Below are 20529 nucleotides of genomic sequence, written 5' to 3'. Positions count from 1 at the left end.
ACACATACTCGTTATTGCTTTACGTTGTCATATCTTCTACATTTGGTTATTATCCTTGTATGAATATGTGCTGCAGTCTCTGAGCACTGTAACAGATAAGCTAATGTTCCTGCTATGAGTGTGCAAATGACATAATACCAGGCCCATTAGATAATCTTTTATTTCTCAATTTCCTTGAAACTACAATTGAGTGTTTCAGATCTTTGGTAATTAAAATGTAAAACAACCCTTTGAGCACACTTTGCATATTAGAGTTCCTCTCACATTCTGCCATGTCATTTGTCCTGTATTCTTTACACAAGCCTGTGCAGTGAATTTCTCAATTCACTATGTCAAGAGGTTAATGTGGCAATTGTTCACTGTGTTCTTTAACAACCACAATACTGAAAAGCCAGATGACGTGATTTTCATAGGTTCCTGCTTCGAGTTTGCTAAATGTAATTGTAAAAATAAGACAAGAGTGTTGTTGGGGGGGGAAGGGGGAAGCCCTTAAAGTCATCCTTAAAAGACTCATCCTTAAATCTTAAAACCCCCTTTTTAGAATTCTATAGCAATCTATATAACTGCACAGTTCCTTCTAGCACTTACCAGCAAAGAAAAATGTCTGTGATCGTCTCCGCTGTGGTGAAAAGTGCAAATATTATCCAGTACATCATCCATTTTACCTGTGAATAGATAGCATAAATCAAAGGGGTGTATAGAAGAGGGGAAGAATATCAGCTTTTAATTTAAATTGTACATAGAATAACAGATGTTTACAATAATATAGCCCAAGTCAGGATTTCAATGCACTCCTCAGTGCTGACCCAGTTTCACAAGCAATCTCGTACAGGAATGTGGTTACTTTTGAGATGGCCTAAATGTGGAGCTCAGTGCTGTGGAGATGCCTGTATTTAATGTTTAATCTGTCCTTCCAATGTAAAGACTCATGTTGAAGATGGTCCATCAGCTTTATGTTTTTAATCAATTCCTTTGTTTTATTCTGCCTAAAATATGTATACTGCCAACTTTATTATTAAATCATGTTTTTATTAAAAATAATAATAATATTATTAATAATTTCTTAGCAGACACCCTTTGTCCAGGACGACTTACAAAATATAAGAGCAATACAAAGTGCAATAATATTGTATAACAATGTCAGACCACTTACTCTAATATGCAATAGCATAACAGCAACAGATAAAAATACAGTGCATGCCCTTTATTTTATTTTTCTAATTAGATTTCAGGATGTGCCCCTACCATTTCTGAACTGAAGGCTTGCATCACTGTTTTCTTTGCCATTTAGTCATGAAACATTCATCCAAAGTGATTTACAGAGACTAGCAGGTGAACGATTGATACTGCAGAGTCTCTTAAAATAAAGTGCTTTATTGTCTCCCAAAGCACAGAGCAAATGGAGGTTAAGAAATAAATGGAGTAACTGGCTCTGGGTAGTACACAGCAAGAAAAGGGCAGAGACTTAATCACTGGTTCATCCTGATAACACTGCTTTATAGTATATAGTATAGTATAACACACACACGTGCACGCACACACGCACATATATATAATGTATATTTATTCCAATAATTTATTCCAATATAATTAAGATTTCAATCAGTGCCAATATTTCTTTGCCTTGAAATTACTATTTATAAAAGTATTTTTTTCCCTTTACTCACTATTAAAGAGGTATACTTTTTCAATAATTACACATCCCAAGTATTTCTTACTTGCTTTCTGTCATTCTATACTAAAAATGCTTGACAAGAATCCACTAAGTGAGGAAGCAAAGCTGGCAAGTAATTCAATTCACCAACAGGCCTTGGTTTGGGTGATGCTAATCAACTCTTCCACACAGGTTTTAGAGGTCTTTTCAGAAGGAGCTTTTACAGCTAATGCTCCTAGCAAATATCAATATCAGAGCTCACAGAATAGCAGGCAATCACCTCAAACAAAGGATACATAATACATAAAGGATGTAAGAACAGGAATATTGTCGATTGCCACAAATGTTTTCCTGAACGTCCTCCAGCATCCATGTCTGCCTTTACAGAATGTAAAGGAATGTGTCCGTTTATTATTTGTTTTGTTTTAATTTTGCATTCCCTACACATTGTTCACCGTCTTTCTAACAATGACAGCACCTACAAACAATATTCGAGCAGCTGAAACAGAAATGAGACACTATTTAACCACTGTGTCTCCCGCTCAGATTATCTTTGTCCCAGGAAGCTGTGGAAGTGGGCGGTACGGAGTGGTGCAGTATAACAATGATACTGACGCTCTGTTTGTGGAGAAGCAGGGAGGAGGCTGGGATTTGGAGAGTGAGCGAGAGTTCAGCATTTGACATAACTGATCACGGCAAAGTACTTTGAATTTGAACATGGCTTTTGGACAATGGATTATGGATGTGGACTGACTGGTTCCTAGTGTGTATCTGTTTATTATTAGATATCTGTTTAGAGAGGGACTTTGTTACAAGTTGAGTTAAGGCTCAAGATGAACTAGGTTTTGATTTTGAGTTTTTGTATGTTCTTTTGGTAAGAGCATGGCACACTGTGTACAATGAAACACCCTCTTCACACCATAACCCTGCCTTTGCACTTCCTAAGCCCCCGCCTGAGAGCCCTGGCACCGAGTCCAACCCCCCATGGTGCCACAATATATATTCATCCATCATCAATAACCACCAATAGAGGGTCATGGACCACTAACTTACACACAGGGCCCATTAACCTATGTCTTTGGCACATGTCTGAAGAAAGTGTTGCACTCCCACACAGACATGGGGAAAACATGCACACAGGGGGGCACTGTAGTGCAAAGTGCAAGTTAGTGTGAGGGAGATTCTTAACAATATGTAAACTATAACTATATTATATTATATAATATGTGAGAACATTCCTTGTGATCTGGGGTTTAGACCCCAAGGAGGCTGCAGCCAGGTGCCAAACAAATTAGTTTATTGTTAGAGAATGGGGAGAAGCATTATGTTGGCGCCCAGTGCATTTCACAAAAAAACAACAAACAAATAACAATCACAAACTGATCGAAAATAACTGGTCAGAAACCTTCTTCTGGGTTTCTATAGACTTGATAATATCCCTGGCTTTCAGTCATGAAGACTATCCTTCTTGGCGCTTTCCAGATCCCCCTAACACTAACATTTCTGACTACACTGCAGTGCATTTCCTCACAAGGCAGATTTCCATTTGGATGCAGAAGATTCTCGACTAAAGTGACCACAGGGTTGAGAATGCAGCCTTGTGTGGCCCCTGCTAGTTAGAAATGGCTAACAACATACATATACAAGTTTACAGATGTTACAAATCTCCTTCACATTAATTAAACTTTGATAACCTTTGATAGTATACTAGTATACTCACGTATTCTTTAACGTCCTTGGATTTCACAGCTTTGTATGAAGAGTATGCAGGGTAAAGTGTGCCAAAAATAAGCCTAAAAAAACAAGAAGAGGAAATTAGATTTGGGTTTCCATTAATAACAATTTTCATGACCAAACTGTCACTTCATGATGAATTAGCAGAACCCCACCAACAATGCTTTAACGACTGACATTACATCATTGTTGGTCACAGAACTTCACCCATGTAATTTCCCTTTTCCATAGTGCTACAAAGCTTTTAATATATGCCTCTACTTTATTTAGCCTAATAGCTATACTGAGCATTCAACGTACTCCACAGACATTAAAAATGTAATTAGTAAAAAAGTTAATTCAGTCCATTACCGGTATACATAAAGGAATGCAGGAAAAATACAAAATTAAACATTACAAAATATATTTCTAACACTGCCCTTGTATCCTGTTGCATATCACAAAGAACAATCAACAAAAATGAGCCATTGCCCACAATGCAGTGATTGTTTCTGTTCATGATCTCAAGTGTCCTCAATGCGGATATTATCTTAGGGGTGGCATTATAAGAAAACGTAGCCAAAATTGTCTGCTAACTAAATCACTGGAAGGAGAAAGTGATATTAGGCTAATTAAAAAATGTACTGAAATATTTAGAAAGGTGGGATACCTGTTATGAAAGCCATTATGTAATATCAGTGTTTTTGTATTTTCCACACAGGCGCTTAGTCTTCTTTTATCATGTCAAGGCCCAGTTTCTCACAGGCCATTGAGCTGCACTTAACGGAATATGACAAATTCACAGCATACCGTCTCCAGCTCTGCCTACAAAACCACTCCTCAAAACTCACCCTCACTGACCTGCTCAGCTATATATAACTCAAGCATAGCGTTTATATTGCATTTACATTTTCACAGTGCAATTGTTTATGTGCTTTCATTCCAAACTGACAGCTGGTCTAAGTCTTTCGGCAATGATGAGGTGGATTCCCTTTCATTATCAATATATATTTGCTTTTGGGATAGGGGACACCTGTAATGAAGCCCCTTCTAGCATCCATCTCCAGGCAGCACAGCATACACCATCTCCAAACATCCTCTGTTGAACAGAGAGTGTGCAGACATTTTGACATGCCTCACAATGCTATTACATTAATATGCTCTTCCACTGTTTGTTAATTTTAGTTTATTAATTATGGTCTCTGTTGTGATGGTCTCTTTTTGGGCGAGGATTGTTTTTGACACAGTTAACGAGCACGGGTGTGCTAACATTGGGGAAGAACTGCAGCTGTAAAGCAAAAAGAAGAAATGTCTGCTGTAAATTAGTGTCCATGAAAAGTGGATTTGGAGACTGAGTAACTATCAGCTCAGTAAACAACTAGAAGTCTTCTGCAGGGTGCACATTCTGGAATGTCAGCATGACTGCATGAATTAACATGACTGGTATTTTTGGTTTTGGTCATAATTTAAACCATACAACATATATGCAGCTCTCATGGCAACTTATTTAAGTCCTAAAGCCAATCCAACCCATAGCCTCTTTTTCTGTATGACCCAAACCTACTTGGTTTTTCAGATGTGAAGTTATATCTAGAGAGAGTAGTAGACGCTGTACACACATTGACCTACTGTGCACTGGACTTTTGCACAGGCTTACAGAGGTGAAAAGCTTATCAGGTTTATGGATTAACTGGTTGTACCAACGTTCTCTGCATGTATAATGTGTGCTGCGCAGGAGAACTGACAGTCTACAAGCAGGCAGAAAATGTAATGATAATGCGGGATCACATGCTTCAAACAGATGGCAGGAACTAAGACTTGATAATGTAATACCATCAGAGGGAATCACATTAATCTGGAAAGCATGAAAACAAAGCTGTAAAGCCTTTAAGCAGGAGAACGTAGGTTTATTTACTATTAAAGCAGTGGGTAACATATGATGCCAGGGAATGATCCAGCTAATAGTGAATCTAGATATGTGGACAAGTGCTTTCAAAGTAAACTTAGTTCTAATCTTAGTTCCTGTAAGCACAAGTAAAAACATGATGATGCACTTAAATCAGTTACAGATCTGGGGGTTTATTGTAGGACAAAATGGTAGTTTTTTTGTTGCCATCACCACAGTTGTGCAGCTGGTCTCAGTTTTAGCTCTCACTCCTGCCAAGAAAAAGAACACCTCCCTAAATGATACTATCATCTCACTGTGACCATTTTGTTCTATTAGTGCAATAACTCGCTGAAATGTCTGTATAGGACTGAATTGGATCAGACAGAGATATACATTTGTGTTAGTTGTTTGTTTGGTTTGGTTTAATTAAAAATACTCCCACATTTCTTTTTAAAGAAGACTCATTCTTGTCAATAGTTTCTCTGTAGCTCATTACAGCTGGAGACAGGGGTCCCCAACCTTTTTCATCATGTGAGCTACTGGCTCACATGGCGGGGGGTGGGGACAGGGGGTGGGTGCTGACGGTACTTTCTTCCGGGTTCTGGGGGAGCAGCTAATTTGCTTGTATTTTCTAAATCGTTTGGCGAGCCCCTCAGAGAGGTCCCACAATCGACAGGTAGATCGTGATCAACCGGTTGGGGACCCCTGGCTGGAGAGGTTTTCCTGATACTGAAATACTTAACTGAGTAATGATAGTCTGCTTGTGGTTAATTATTAGAAACAAAGGAGATATCTGACTATATAGTGATGCATTCTCAGGTCTCTGTCCCATCCTGCATACCACCCAGGCAGCTGGCATGCATACCGCCCAGGTCACAGTGTGACAAGCATGTTTTGCCACCAGTTTTCTATAAGTGTGAAGTAACACATGGTTTGACTGCTTTTTTAAAGGGGCAGCCAGAGACAAAACCCTTTATGATCTTATTTTATTTGAGGTCATTTCAAGTATTATAAAGACTTGAATACTGTGCATTTAGTAATAAGTTTAGGAAAGCACAGTTTAGGCTGCAAAAACATTTTCTTTAAATGATCTATTTGGAAAGTGTGTTTCATAGACAGAATACAATAGAGCAGGTACAGTCAAATACCAGTCCTTCAGCCCATTCCAGTGCAGGAGTCTGGCACAACCAGCTTGTTCACAGTTTGAATAATAGATCATACTACAAGCACACAAGAGATATTTAATGTAGTGAATGCAAAACTCACCCTCAGAAAGAGTCCCAAGGGACAGGCAATTGATTAGGAAAAATGGAAAACGCTGAAAAATCAAAAGCACTGGGAATGTAGCACTGAAGCACTGTCTGGGCAGGCAACTGGAGCTGTCCACAGCAGCACACAAACGTGAAGCACTTAACCCAGCATGCTGCTGAGCTCAGCTACGGTCACCTTCACAAAGCCAGACAGAAATACGCCCTACACCACTTTCCAGGCCACTCATTGCCAAAGAGCGCTCTGCACAATGACTTGTTGGAAACCATTAGACATTTCCGCTTTACACCAATCAATAATCTAATTTTACAGTTGAGGCACATAAAAGAAAAAGATATCAACTTTTTTTTAATAATTAAAAAAACATTAAATACAGTTCAGTTTCCTCACTAAAACCAACAGCTGTTTAAACATCATAATGTGGCCACATTTAATGTATGACAACAATGGCATTCCATATGGAATGATAAAATACAAAAGCATATGAAGGGTCCAGAAATATTTTGACAGGTTCAGAAGAGACCCAAAACACACCATCTCATACATAGCAAACTTAATGTGTATGCTCAGCAGAAACACACAAACAAGAAAGTGATACATTTCATATTCACAGTATCCCTGAAATAAGACTTTAAAAAACATGAGAACTTGTATATTTACCATCTATGTATATTGCATCTGTCATATGTTTGTAATATATGTATAATACACTATACATATTTAAACATTTTATAAATTATGAATACTGCACATGGGAACTATGCATACCGCAAAACCCACTGTCCACCTCCTGTCACACCTATCTAATGCAATCGACCAGTGCTCCTATAAATTATACATGCAACTAATTTTAATTTTTTATGAAGGAACTCCTACTGGTCTGTTCTATGTGTGAAAATAGCCTTTAAATATTTTACCAGACAAAGGACTTAAAAATGCCTTCCATGCCATTTTGAATAAATTACTGGCATGCCTGAATGTCAATTCAACATGGCACAGAACAGAATTAGGATGAAAGAAGATGACATGACAAATGAAAGACACAATTAAAATAATAATTTAGAAGAATACAACAAACTTCTGTGGACTTCAGAATATAAAATTCCAAAGTTGCAACTTTGAGCAGGATGTCACTTCTGATATGAGCTGAAAAAACTAAACTATTTGACAGTCAAGAGAGGAAGCAAAATCAGAGACCTTATTAAACTATTCTCAGTCATTAATAGGTTGACTAAAGCACAGGCCAATTACCATCATACACAGTGCCTGGGCACCAAGCACTAAAACCAAAAACCGAAAATGGTCACAACAAGGTATAAAAGAAAGGATGCTGTGCATACAAAGTTTGTAGTTTGTTTGTAGTAGTAAAATAAAAAAGATGTGGCCACAGACATACACATAACTTTGACAGTTGTCTTTATAAAAAATACTGTACTTTCTGCTATATTGATCTGTGCTCTAAACCCTTTTCCCTACACAGTCAACACCTTGGCTGATCTTCCTGCCATCCTTCAACCATCCAAGCAGACTTGAGACAAGGTATTTCAACACAACATCTATTTCACTGAGGTACACCAACAGAACACATGCCAACATTTAAAGTTCCCTTAATATGCCACAAACGAGGATGAATCAACACAAGAAAGTTCAGGAACTCTTCAAATTTCCCCAATGGCCTCAAAGAAAATCTTCATGGCAGTCTTCTTGAGTTTTAACAATACACTTACAACTTTTCAATTAGGTTTTATCGCCATCCGTTCCAGGATCTTTTGAAACAATCAATGTTTCACAGAAACACGAAACCACAGCAACTATCACCATGTACTGGGATGAGACCGGTGAGGTGGATTGCCTTTCTACAAGACGTTTTTTTCTTCAATATGACACCGACAAGCTTAATACCTTCATATCTCCAGACCTGTGCCATGTCACAGCCAAGAGACAGGTGTGGCACAGTACTTCCCCCCACTGGGTGATATATCCACCTGTGAATACAAGCTGTACGCATTGTGCCATGTCACTGTAGGAAACACTGCACAAACCCATAGCTAATTCATGTGATCTTATGCCACCTTACGGTAGGTTATGTTTACACTACATAATTAGGATATACACGAGAACCAGCAGTTTACAATGAGTTTATGTAAGCATGTATACATGTTCACACATGCAGTTTTCATTTAATTATTTTGAAAACAGTGCTCATTTCAAAGTCAAGGATGCAACAGGGCAATCGTTTTGGCAGGATTAGGCGGGGGCAAGTCTCCTAACTACACTGTTTCTGCTTATCACTGCAAGCAGGCCCAACTCTGTGAGTCCTGAGACAAGATGATAGGAGGGCTTCTCAGGGAGGATCAGGGAGGATCACACTCTCAATAAGTAAAGCAGACATCACTGCACAATGGGTAGAGAGCCAGGAAACATGACAGACTAATGGGACTCTGTGTCTTTCCCAATGCAAAAGAAAGCTTTCTTCCGGTTTCCAGGACAAACAGAAACATAGGCAGAAAACTCCTGCAGAAATGTTATGTAAGAGTTCAAAATAATGCAAATCAAGCCATGAAAAAGTAGGCCATATATACATCAAACCTCACTATATAAATTGAAACTTATTACTTCGTTAGTGTAGTAATATATTGTATTTCCAAATCAATAATGATAAAATCATTAGAGTCTGCTAGGCACACAAAAAGATATTATAAAATAGGAATAAATATAACTTTCTCCCCGTCAAACACAAAATCAGAAAACAACATATTTGGCCAATAAAGACCTAGTATTTGTGTTAGTTTAAAGTAAATGTATTTAATTTTCATACATGATCTGAACCTCTCACTTTGAGGAAGCTGGACAGCTGAAACAATTAATAAAAGGAGGAAGCCTGCTTTGAATGATAGCCCACATCTGAAGATCTTCTGCATATATACAGTGCAATCTCAATTAACTCAAGAGATGAGAATAACAGGCTAAGAAATGTAATTTAAGAAAATGGACAGTATTTGTACCTGTCTCAGGATATGTTATTTCAGGTGATTTACTGCCTTTATTATGAATAAACATTCAGTAAAGTGTGAAGGCCTTCCCTGAACCAGAAAAACACGCAGATAGTCTCTGTCAGACTGTGCGTCACAAATCTTACCACTAATCAGATTTTCTGAGCAACTGTGATTAGATTTTAGCAGCCTTCAAATGAATATAGATTTTGAAAGAAGTTGCTAAAAGAAAATCTTGTTTATCAGAGGAATGGAGACAGCAGTCATGAGACTACATTCAAGTACAAGGAGTCCAGCTCTGATGGAGGAGAAGGTTAATTCAACCAATATATGGAGATGGGGATTAGCAGAAAACATCAGAGTTAAGAGGGCAAAAAGCACACAAGACAGGAATTAAGCATGCCTCAAGGTCATGCTGACTAGCTGTAGCATGCTTTTCCCTAAGAATGTGAATAATTCTAGCAACATTTAAGGCTATTATCGCTTCCTTCTTTATTTCACTCTGTTTGAAAAACTTCACTGTCAGGGAATGCAAGAGTCTGTCCATGTAAATGTGTCTCTGCTGTCGAGGAGCTACAACAGTTCATCATGCTCCTGCTTATTTCTAGGTTACCTGCCACTTTTGGAAACTGTTGTCAGTAAGATGTACACACATTGGATGGCAACAAAAACATATAGCTGACTTGTGAGTCTTCCGTTTGTGTGAATAGAACTGTTTTAACTAATCCTCATTGACAGTTTGGCAAAAGAGTTGGTACTGTGCTACTACTTATACTGAACAACGGTAATGTGAAAGTGATCGATCAATGGTAACAGGATCAAAGTTACCTCTATAAGACTGTTGAAGCTGGTTCAAAATGGCAGGCCTTTAGCTGGTGACTACAGTGCAGTTAGATAATCTAGGATTAACCTTGTTTTATTTCCAAAACACAAATGAGTTGCCAGCATGCAGAAAAGTTTTCATTCTGAAACTTCTCTCTGGGACTTTTACAAATATACTTTCCACTTGTCACAGTCTGTCAGACCTAATTAATCAGGTCATATTTTGATGACCTCTTTGCAATTGTTTTTAGCCACAGCGAAATGGAGACAGAAAACTCAAAGCAGTCTGGCTTTCATGATTTAATCTTATCTGTAACCGATACATCAACTCCCTGGGGTTACAAATTGGATTTGCATCATAAGTTAATACGTACACTCAACCCTCTATGATATATGATTACAGAGACTTCTTGTTAACACTGTGGGTGGGCATGTGTATTTCTCTGTAAAATACAGGGCTCACCCGAGTACAACGTCTAAATTCAGTGAGAAATGCTTTCATTTTACCTTTCATTTACTTATTCTGGGCCTTCTGGAGAGGATTAGAAATTATCATATGCTTTGAGGCATGTGCACCCTAGTCAGTCAGTCACCACAGACTGTGGCTGGGAAGCTCACACACACACGCTGTCTACCTGTAACCCAACAACTAACAGAGATGACTGAACAATAGCAGGCTGACATCAGCAAATGTTGACGATTGCTTAATCGGCAAAATGCACGGCATTCCTGTTTACTGTACCCTCCTCCCAACTAACAGCCATGACACTTACATAGACCTCGGTTTAAGTGACAAACTGACCAGGGCTCCACAGCACAGCTCTGTGCATCCTACTTGTTCTCACCAATTCATTTCAGGGAAACAGACATTGAAATCTTTACACCTCTACTTATTTGACTGTGATTATAGACCATCCAGACACGTGTGCTCAAACTCTTATCAGGAAACTGAGCTTTTAACTACAACATATGCTGACATTCAACAAAATTACAAAATAAACAAACACAACAAAAAAACAGGCCTCACTGTGAAGGGTGTTGACTCCCAGCCAGGAAGAGGTGTCCAGTTTTCTAGGATTGCAGCACAGCAGGCAGAGAGCCAGGGAGTTTAATTTAACTCACTGCACTGATCCCACAACTGTTTCTCCACAGGGACGTATGACCCCCAGATATAAATCGTCTCCAACTCCACCTGTGCTATTTTTAAGGGCTGTATCTCTGCTCTGCTGCACAGGGGAGGGAAACAAGTGCCCCACTTTGAATTTGTGGTCCTAAAACTTTTCAAGGAAACAAATAAATAAATGGCACTACTTTTGACAGTCACAATGAGCTGTGGTACCTAAATTTGCAATGCACTGGTGTTATTTAGAAGGGGGGAAAGTACTAATAATATTAAAAGAAAAAAGTCAGTTTGCTGATTCTTGTATGCATGCACATTCAATATTACTCTAATATAAGTGATGCTGGTCAAATGACTATGGGATCTGCAGTGCTGGCTAGTTGCATCAAACTATACAGTATACACTTTGCTGACTCCCTTTCTACAGCATGAAGCTCTCATGATTAACTTTGATGTAAAGCCAAGACTTACAGCCAAGAGCAATAATATTGAGGCCCAGGTATAGCTTTGTGAATGCAATCCAAAATACTTTAAAGAGTCTATTACTCTATTACTCATGGTCACATGACACTTAAAAAATGATTGGCAGATACTTACAGGCTAATTCAGTATGACCAAGAGAGGCCGGTGCACTGCATTTGCAACAAATACAATAAAATAAGTATTTAACTGAAAGACAATTAAAATATGAAAAAATTTTGGTTTCTGGCTGCTGGCTGACAATGTTCTTCCAAAATTAAATTGAAACTTAAGATTGATATAGCTCTATGTAGACTGTCAAGCTTTTATATTGTGTTTCTTATTTGAAAAGAACAAAACATGAATCAACAACAGTAATCTGCATTACAAGAAAAAAACATATATATTAACTGTAAAATATATTAATATTATAACCCACACTTAACGGATCTAAGAGATGCATGGTATTTGTATTGTTTACACAGTATTTAGGCTACAGCTCATATTTATAGACCACATGCCATAAATAACATGGTAGTGTGAGAATCATTAGTGGCATTTTCTGATTTTACATGGCAACCGCTGCGAAAATTACCGTAGAATAGTTTATTTGAGCCTTGAGTATCTCAGAATATTTCAAATCATTGTTTAGGCCCAGATTAAAGTAAATTGAATGGCTTAACTACAAGTTTGTATGTAGCGTTATATCGAACCTTCTGATTAACCAATGCAAACAAGACTAGGTCAACTGAATTCAGTATGCAAACAAAAGTGCATTGTCATGGTGTGCCTATCTACTTTTACCTATGACATTTTTATAATTCCAATTAAACTGGACCCATGCTTTTCAGGTATACCTTACTAACAATTGAATAAAAACACAAATTATGGTTTGACAGACATATAATGAAATACAACTTTCAGAAAAAAAGTTTAATCTTTATTATGGTTAGTACAATCAGAAACAATAGTATCTATAAATTGTAAAAATGTCAGGCCTTATTATATCTTTTTATGAAAGCAAACAACATCGCCACTATACATTCATAAATCACCTATCACATTGGCCATCGAGAGTATTTCTTAACATTATCTTTTTCAGCATCTACTTTCTTTTCAGATTCAGATTTTGATTAGTTACCTTATTTGAAATGTCTGGTAGTCAAAACATACAATTTCCTCTCATCTTGTAATCTTATTTAACCTCAATGTCAATTACATTCCTCACTGAATCTATGAATCTACTGTGCGAATTAAAGCCTTAAGGTATCCAACCTCTTGATTGTGTTGGGCAGGTAAGTGAAGTTAATGATAGTGAACAGTTATTAAGCAGTGAAAACACTCAGAAGCTAACACTGATGTTGCTAGGGAAAAATAAACATTTTATAATTAAAGCCTTAAGGAAACGTGATTGTTAATATGAACAAAGAGAGGTTATAGAGAGGTTATAGGTATAGGTATAGGTTATAGGTATAAAGAGAGGTTCCAAGGTTATATTATTTTCTTGAAGTAATCTAAATGTGTGTGTATTTTGGAATATATAAACATTTAAAGAAGCAACAAAGCAATTTAATATCCATAAGCTATGTAGCCTGCTATAGGAAACCTGCGAGACATTTTTGCCCCAGGATACAAATGCATAATAGGAGATAAGAAGTATGTTGCCACGTAACAACTGTATATCTTGCAACTGAAACGTCTAAAAGCAGTTTGCCAAACAAAGGACACACAATAAATTAATGCATCTGACGAATAGCTCTATGGATGAGTGACTGAAAGAGCTTTATTTTCTTTTAAGCAACTAGATATTAGGCCATTATAAACATGTGTACAGACAATGAATACAATTAGTGATTACAATTCCAGACATCTGTCAGCTGAAGTGTTCCTTAAAATACTAATAAAAAAACACGGAGAGGAGACAATAGCAGCAATATTTGTATCATTAAAGAGAATCTGGCCCATCACGTTCAGTGTTTGTGTCCGTCAGGCTTTCCTTGTAAAAATGAATGCCCGAAAAGCCGAACAAAACACTGATATGCTTTAAAAAATAAAATTAAAAAAATATATAATGATTCTAAAATAATGATTAAATGTAGCCTTTGTCCGGTCTCGTCTGACAGCTCATTTCAAAGGAAAAGGCTCAGAATGAAAACCAGTGATTAGAAGCATTGGCACTGAATGACTTCGGACAGCGCCTTAGTTACGTCACAGCCAAATGCAACGCAATCGATAGTAAATTGTAACATATATATCCACGACTGTAACCATTCAACGTATTTACTTATAATGGTCATCGCCTGCAGATGTTATGCCTTCTTATCATTCATCAACCCAACATGTGTCTCCACATAAACCTGTCCAAATTCACAACGCACGATAATGATACAGATAACAAAAGGATTATGCATCCCGTGTACTGATGTGTTGGTACAGGCTTTTAACTGTACCGAAAAAGGGATACAAAAAAAGGAGTGCCTCTCATGAAAAATAAATACAACGTCTGGCTTAAACGCAAAGACGATGTTCATTTACATAAAAGGGCTCGACCTTAAGAGCCTGAATATAACAGAAATAAAATCAAATATCATATCTCCACAAACACATGTCAGGGTACATGCAATTGACATTTCACTGCCAAACCTCCCTATCTGCCTGTTTACTGTGTCCCCGCAGCTCCCATGAGCAACATCTGCTGCTGCTGCTGCTGCCTAAATTTAGGGACCAAGTCCGGACACGGCGGCGCAGCTCTGTTGACAGGCACCTGGTGCGTTTTAGTCGTTTTTTTGTAATTGCCAGCCGATAAAAACACACCAATCAACAATAATAATAATAATATTCGGACTTACACCACCAATCTAGAGATGATCCATGAGACCATGGCGCTGTGGAGGCTGTGTGCGGCTGGGCAGGGAGGAGTTGCTGTGTCTGGGCGCTAAGAGCAGAGTGAGCGGCCCCCAGTCTCAGCCATTTGTCCGTCTCGTCTGCGCAGGCGTCGTGTTGAGCGCTCGGGTTAGCCAAAGACGAGGAGCACACACAGGGGATGTGCTTAAACTACTCAGAAATAAGGTTGTCTAGACTAAAAGTGTATTTTTGTTAATGAGTTACACCATAATGACTCTCACTCGGTATTTAAGGAGCCTTTAGTGCCTCTCAGTTACATTTAGTGTTTGTTTTTTAATGAAAATGATACTTATTGTAATAATAAAAGCACCATACTATGTTTATTTTGTATACGCATGTTCATGCTGCAATTTATAGTGATTTAATTTTCTTTATTTTAAATAACTGCATACTTGAGTGACAAATTGCACTGGAGAAAATAAAGTTCTGCAGTCAAAGAGCAAATAATGCACGCTTCCCACTGACTCAGCCAAACCTACCCAAGAGAAAGCATCCTCTTGGGGCACCACATGGTAAATCTGCTGCCTATTTTTGCCCAGTAGTAAACTGGTTTTAGGGTGTGGTGTGATGTCTGCCTCCAACTAGAGTGAAATCCCAGAGATTGTTCCTCCAGTGATGCAAGCTGTACTTGAACCCAGAGCTCTGAAGATGGGAAAAGGCTTGAGTGAAGGCTCTGTCTGCTAATAGTGTCTGGAATCCTGTTCTTGTGCACACAGATCTGTGCTTTGGCTATGAATAGACATGCCACTGTGGTTAAAAGTGAGAGGGAAGACAGTATAGAGAAGCTCAGGCATGTGGGACCCTTCTGCTTGGGGATTCCAAATGAGAAACAGATGTCCTTGTTAAGACACACCCGCTGTGTCAAAGGTCAACTGGGATGCAGTCAGTGCCATTAGATCTTTTAGGGTAAGTGTCCATATGAATACAAATGTACAAACAACAATTTCAAATAAAACCTTGATATTATGACTAAATGTTCATGTGGGTGGATGAGTAACATCTATATATGTTTTGTAAAGCATGCATGCAAAATGAAATGAGGACAATGTGTTATCATGTGAGACCGAATAAAAATATAGTCTAGGTTTGAAGAACTTGAACTGATTTAATTTATTGTGAATTAAGAACATCAATATGAATCCATTTAAGAATATCAAGTAATCCAAAAAAAAAAAGCCTTACAGTACCTTAAAGTACATACATGACTGTATTTTAATACAAAAAGAGAGGTTTTCATATGTATAATTAAATTAAATTAAATACAAATAAAAAAACAATAAAGAGCCAAAGTCTAGGCAGAGCTGGTGAGAGAGTGGGACTGTGCAAGATGAAACACTGAGTGCTGAGTAGACTGGGATGGTGAATTGTTGACAGGAGGAAGCAGGTTGTCCCACACACTGCTGACCACTATACAATGTGATACTCTCCTTTCCTCTTTCTGTCACACTGTGAACTACTTGCCCCTGGACTAACAGCTGTGCAGACACCATACATTAGTATCCTTATCTTTCCCTTTAAAGCATCGATTGGGGACTGAAGTACAACTGTATGCTGTCTGAGTACCCAAGGCTCAGCAAGCCAAGTAATCCAGACATGCCATATCAAGATCATTGCTGAGGAGTCCCTAAGATCTGTCTATAAGGTGATCAGTAAGCATTTATTAGGGGTCTAATGTTTCCGTAGTAGCTGGTATATTTATATTTTATTTGGGTGGATTGCAAATGAATCATTACATGTTTCAGACTGCATGAAACAAGGCCAAACTGTACACTGGAGCCCTCTTTAGAAATCAGACCCAACTCAATGTGTTTATTCATAGTAAATCATTGTAATGAGAAAAGTAACGTACATAATCAGGACACCAAATTCATTCAAATGTTACTGTGGTTAAACTCGCTCTTGTAAAACAGTGGTCTATGTATGCGCTGGTTTCATTAAAAAGGACTCCCTGTGCTGGTCACTGTAAAGCAACATGCAAGTCATCAGAGACAGCTGAGACTGCACTGCCTTCAAGTTGTGTCAGATCTCAGGTTTCTCTCCATCTGTGAGCACTGGATAGGAAATAAAGACACACACACACACACACACACACACACACACACACACTTGCTTATGGTGAGTTTGTGGGCATCACACTGAATGTAGTTTCCAAGCTTATGACATAAAAGGACATAGCTCTTGCTGTCCACATTTTAAGATCTAAACCAACGTTAACAAGGATAAACTTCAGGACTGCCACTATGAAACTAAATCATTCAGGCAGTGGTTAGACATTTACAAATGTTGGTTTCATGGTTTAGCAAGTGGCAGTTACTTTGGAATACAAATATACCACAGGAAAAGCAGTGTTACCACTTGTATTTTCAGGACCTTGAAAGTTAAGTCGTTTTCAAATAGTGAACAAAAACGAAGTTCAATACTGCAGTACCATAATTTACATGGGATGAGGCAGTCTAACAAATGAATAAATAATACATTCATGTTTATATTATAGATGCTTGCTCATATACAAATACAGAGACAACCAGAACTCTGGGTGAAAATAAAAGCTTTACCAGTTTCTGCACTGATACTGAAGAATAGGCATGTTTACATGATAACCATGGGAACAGACAGGTCAATTGCAGCATGCATATGGCGAGCCGAGACAAAGTAGGTCAATGGTGTGGAGTGAAGAATCGGCCATGATGATGACAGGGTGGGCTGCCAGCGAGTGCAGCAGGGACTGGCTTAGTACAGAGAAGTCCACAATACTAAAGCCAGACAATGTACCAGTCACTTCACAGTCAAGGCCCATACAAGACCACTTTAAAATGCAGCAGGGAATATGGACAGTCATTTTCCAACACGCCTCTTGTGTTTGTATTACATGATATGGAGCAAATATTGAGGGGAAAAACCTTAGTCTGAAAAACCACATAATCAATAGCAGGTTGGTTACAATGGTTTACACCAAGAACCCAGAACATGCCGTACAATACACAAACAATTCAGATAAGCTGATCTATGTGACAAATTGTATACCACTATTGCCATCTGAATTACAAGACTGACCCTGTAGTGCTCTCCTCCAGAACCGTGCAAGTGACATCTGTAGTGATGTTCAATCCAGGTTTTTTGACAGAATTTGGGAGCACTGGTGAGGATTATGTCCTGCTTGTTTCTTTGCAGCCTATGTGTATGTTTGCACTGTGGCCATGGAAACATATAGGACAAATCCATAAAACTGTAAACTCTTTAACCAGTAACCATCAAGGCAAAGGTGAACAAGATAGCTTCCTGTTTTCCTGTGCTATTGACATTAACATGATAGATTTACTGTATATAAAAAGGTAACTAAAAAGTGAATTATTATCACTTTTATCTCGATTTCCTTGGGAAACCAACTCTGATGTTGCAAAGCCATGGTCAGATCCTTGTTTAAAGCAACTCACTGACAGATTGCACTTTAAAATCTAGGACTGTGTCAGGGCTGTAAAGAAGATCAGAAACCTCTTAAAATTGTTGAAATATACTGTATATTGGATTTTTATCAATCAGAAAAACATATCCATATCACAATAAAACTATAATGAATAGAACGCACATGAAACAGAGTATTTCATACTGATTTGAAGGAACTAAAAAGACAAATAATTTGCATTTTTCATTAACTGTAAATGTTATAGTCAGCATTTAAAAAAAATGTTTCCTTTGTAATATCACTCTGTCCCCCTCAAGTGGTGAAGGTTGACAAAGCAGAAATTCAGTCTCAATCCTATTTTTTTTTACTGTACTGACTGTGTATGCTTTCTGTAAATATATTTCTATACATGTGAATGTAATCCTATTTTGAGATTTTGAAGGTTTGTCACGTGATTTTTGTATCTTGTTGATAGAAATGGTCTGTATTGGAAACCGCATACTACCCATACTACACGTACATTACTGAATTGTTGGTATGTAGTACGTAAAGTATGAGTAGTATGCAGTTTCACATACAGCCATTGACTTCAGATGTCACTCGTAGTCTATCTACACTAAAACATTTGATTTGTATAATGCCCATTACGTAAATAACATGTGTGCAATATAACAAAGTTAAAAACCGTTGTGTCAGCAGGTATTGCACCAGATTAAATTTAAACACTGTATTTTGAAAATGTACGATTACACTGATAATTTAACTTTTTTTTTCTTCTGAAAGAGTACTATCCCCCATCTATCAGCATGCATGTGGACCACTCTGTGTTATTCTGCAATAATGTTTCTTTATCTGCCACCGTGCAAAGTGTTGTGCAATATAATGCAAACGCAAAAAAAAACTAAACAAATGTCTCGAAAAACATCTGCTGTTTGGGATTTGTTGCTAAATGCACAGAAGACCCCCAAAACGTTGAATGTAAGCTGTACACCTGAAAAGTGGATTATCACGGAGGAACTACCAATCTCCGGGATCATTTAATCAATGTGAATTTTAATTAGTATCATTCATTAGGATTAATGGGTCAATTGCGTCGAACTGAAAGCAGCGCACAAACTGGAGATGATCCCGTGATTAGTTAGCAGCTCCGTACTAAGTTCATTGCAATTTACCCATTATTATTATTATTATTATTATTATTATTATTATTATTATTATTATTATATACAGAAAAATATATAATGTTGACAAACTGTAGAAGGGAGTCTTTTTCTTTAGTTAACCTAACTATTAAGGTTACTGTGTTCCAGTGTCTTTCGTATTTACTACTTTCAGTATAGTTGTCTTTTTTTAATGTTACTGAACACCGGGGTTTATTCGTCAAGGGTTTTATACCGTTTTAATACCGATTCGTTATTTCCGACACTATTTTCTCTATTGAATAAAATATAAATTAAAGATAACATGCATACGTCACCACACAGACAGTTTATTAAGAGTAAAGTGCTTTTACTGGAAGGTTTCATGCAAGTTAAATCAATAGCCTACCTATATATAAACCGTGTGCTTGTAAAAATAAAACACGATTATTGTTCGACATAACACATTTTAAACTACAAGGGAATGTTTTATTTTGTTTATATGGATTAATTGTAAACCAAAAAAAAAAGGATTTAATTCAATTCTATACACTTACTAGCTAATGTGACGTCATTGACCGATTATGCAAATGTATTTCATGTATTTAAATGTTTTTAAAAATTAGTTTTTGAATGGATTTGTGGGTAGTGGGCCTCACAGATTTATGATGTTGATCAAGCGGGCCTTGGAATGGAAAAGGTTGGGAAGCCCTGCTGTAGTGGGTACACAAAGTTTACAAAGTTTCTTCTTTTTAGAGGAAAAGCAATACTGAACATAAATATAAATGCAACATACAATAATATCAATTATTTTACTATTACAGTTCATATAAGGAAATCAGTAAATTGAAATAAAATCATTAGGCCCTAGTTTATGGATTTCAAGTGTCAAGTTTTGAGGGGCCATGCAACTGGCCTGCTGTCTGCAGGAATGACCACCAGAGCTGCAGTCAGGTCAAGACCCAGGTGAGGAAACAAGCATGCAAATGAGCTTCTCTGAGATGGTTTCTGACAGTTTGTGCAGAAAGTCTTCAGCTGTGAAAACCCACAGTTTCATCAGCTGTCCTGGTGGCTGGTCTCAGACGATCCCACAGGTGAAGAAGTATACTATTTTTGTACTATTTTGACGCAGTACACTTTTAGTACACTACTTTTTCACAAAGAA

The 20529-nt window shown here is 37.7% G+C and overlaps 1 protein-coding gene across 2 annotated transcripts in view; it reads right to left on the bottom strand.

The window, feature by feature from the left end:
• reep1 (receptor accessory protein 1) overlaps positions 1–14917 on the bottom strand; it is a 43465-nt gene extending 28548 nt beyond the window's left edge. For both annotated transcript variants that reach the window (XM_066720181.1, XM_066720182.1), the window contains exons 1-3: positions 14768–14917; positions 3375–3447; positions 589–665 (exon numbers count right to left, since the gene is read on the bottom strand). In XM_066720181.1, coding sequence (XP_066576278.1) covers positions 589–665; positions 3375–3447; positions 14768–14799 — 182 coding nt within the window. In that variant the 5' untranslated portion in view covers positions 14800–14917. The remainder of the gene's footprint in view (positions 1–588; positions 666–3374; positions 3448–14767) is intronic.
• Positions 14918–20529: the final 5612 nt, after the last annotated feature.

The sequence above is a fragment of the Amia ocellicauda genome, chromosome 13, assembly GCF_036373705.1.
Source record: "Amia ocellicauda isolate fAmiCal2 chromosome 13, fAmiCal2.hap1, whole genome shotgun sequence".
NCBI classification, from domain to species: domain Eukaryota; kingdom Metazoa; phylum Chordata; class Actinopteri; order Amiiformes; family Amiidae; genus Amia; species Amia ocellicauda.
Note: the sequence above shows the minus strand (reverse complement) of the source record. Positions and strands in the feature narration are given on the sequence as shown.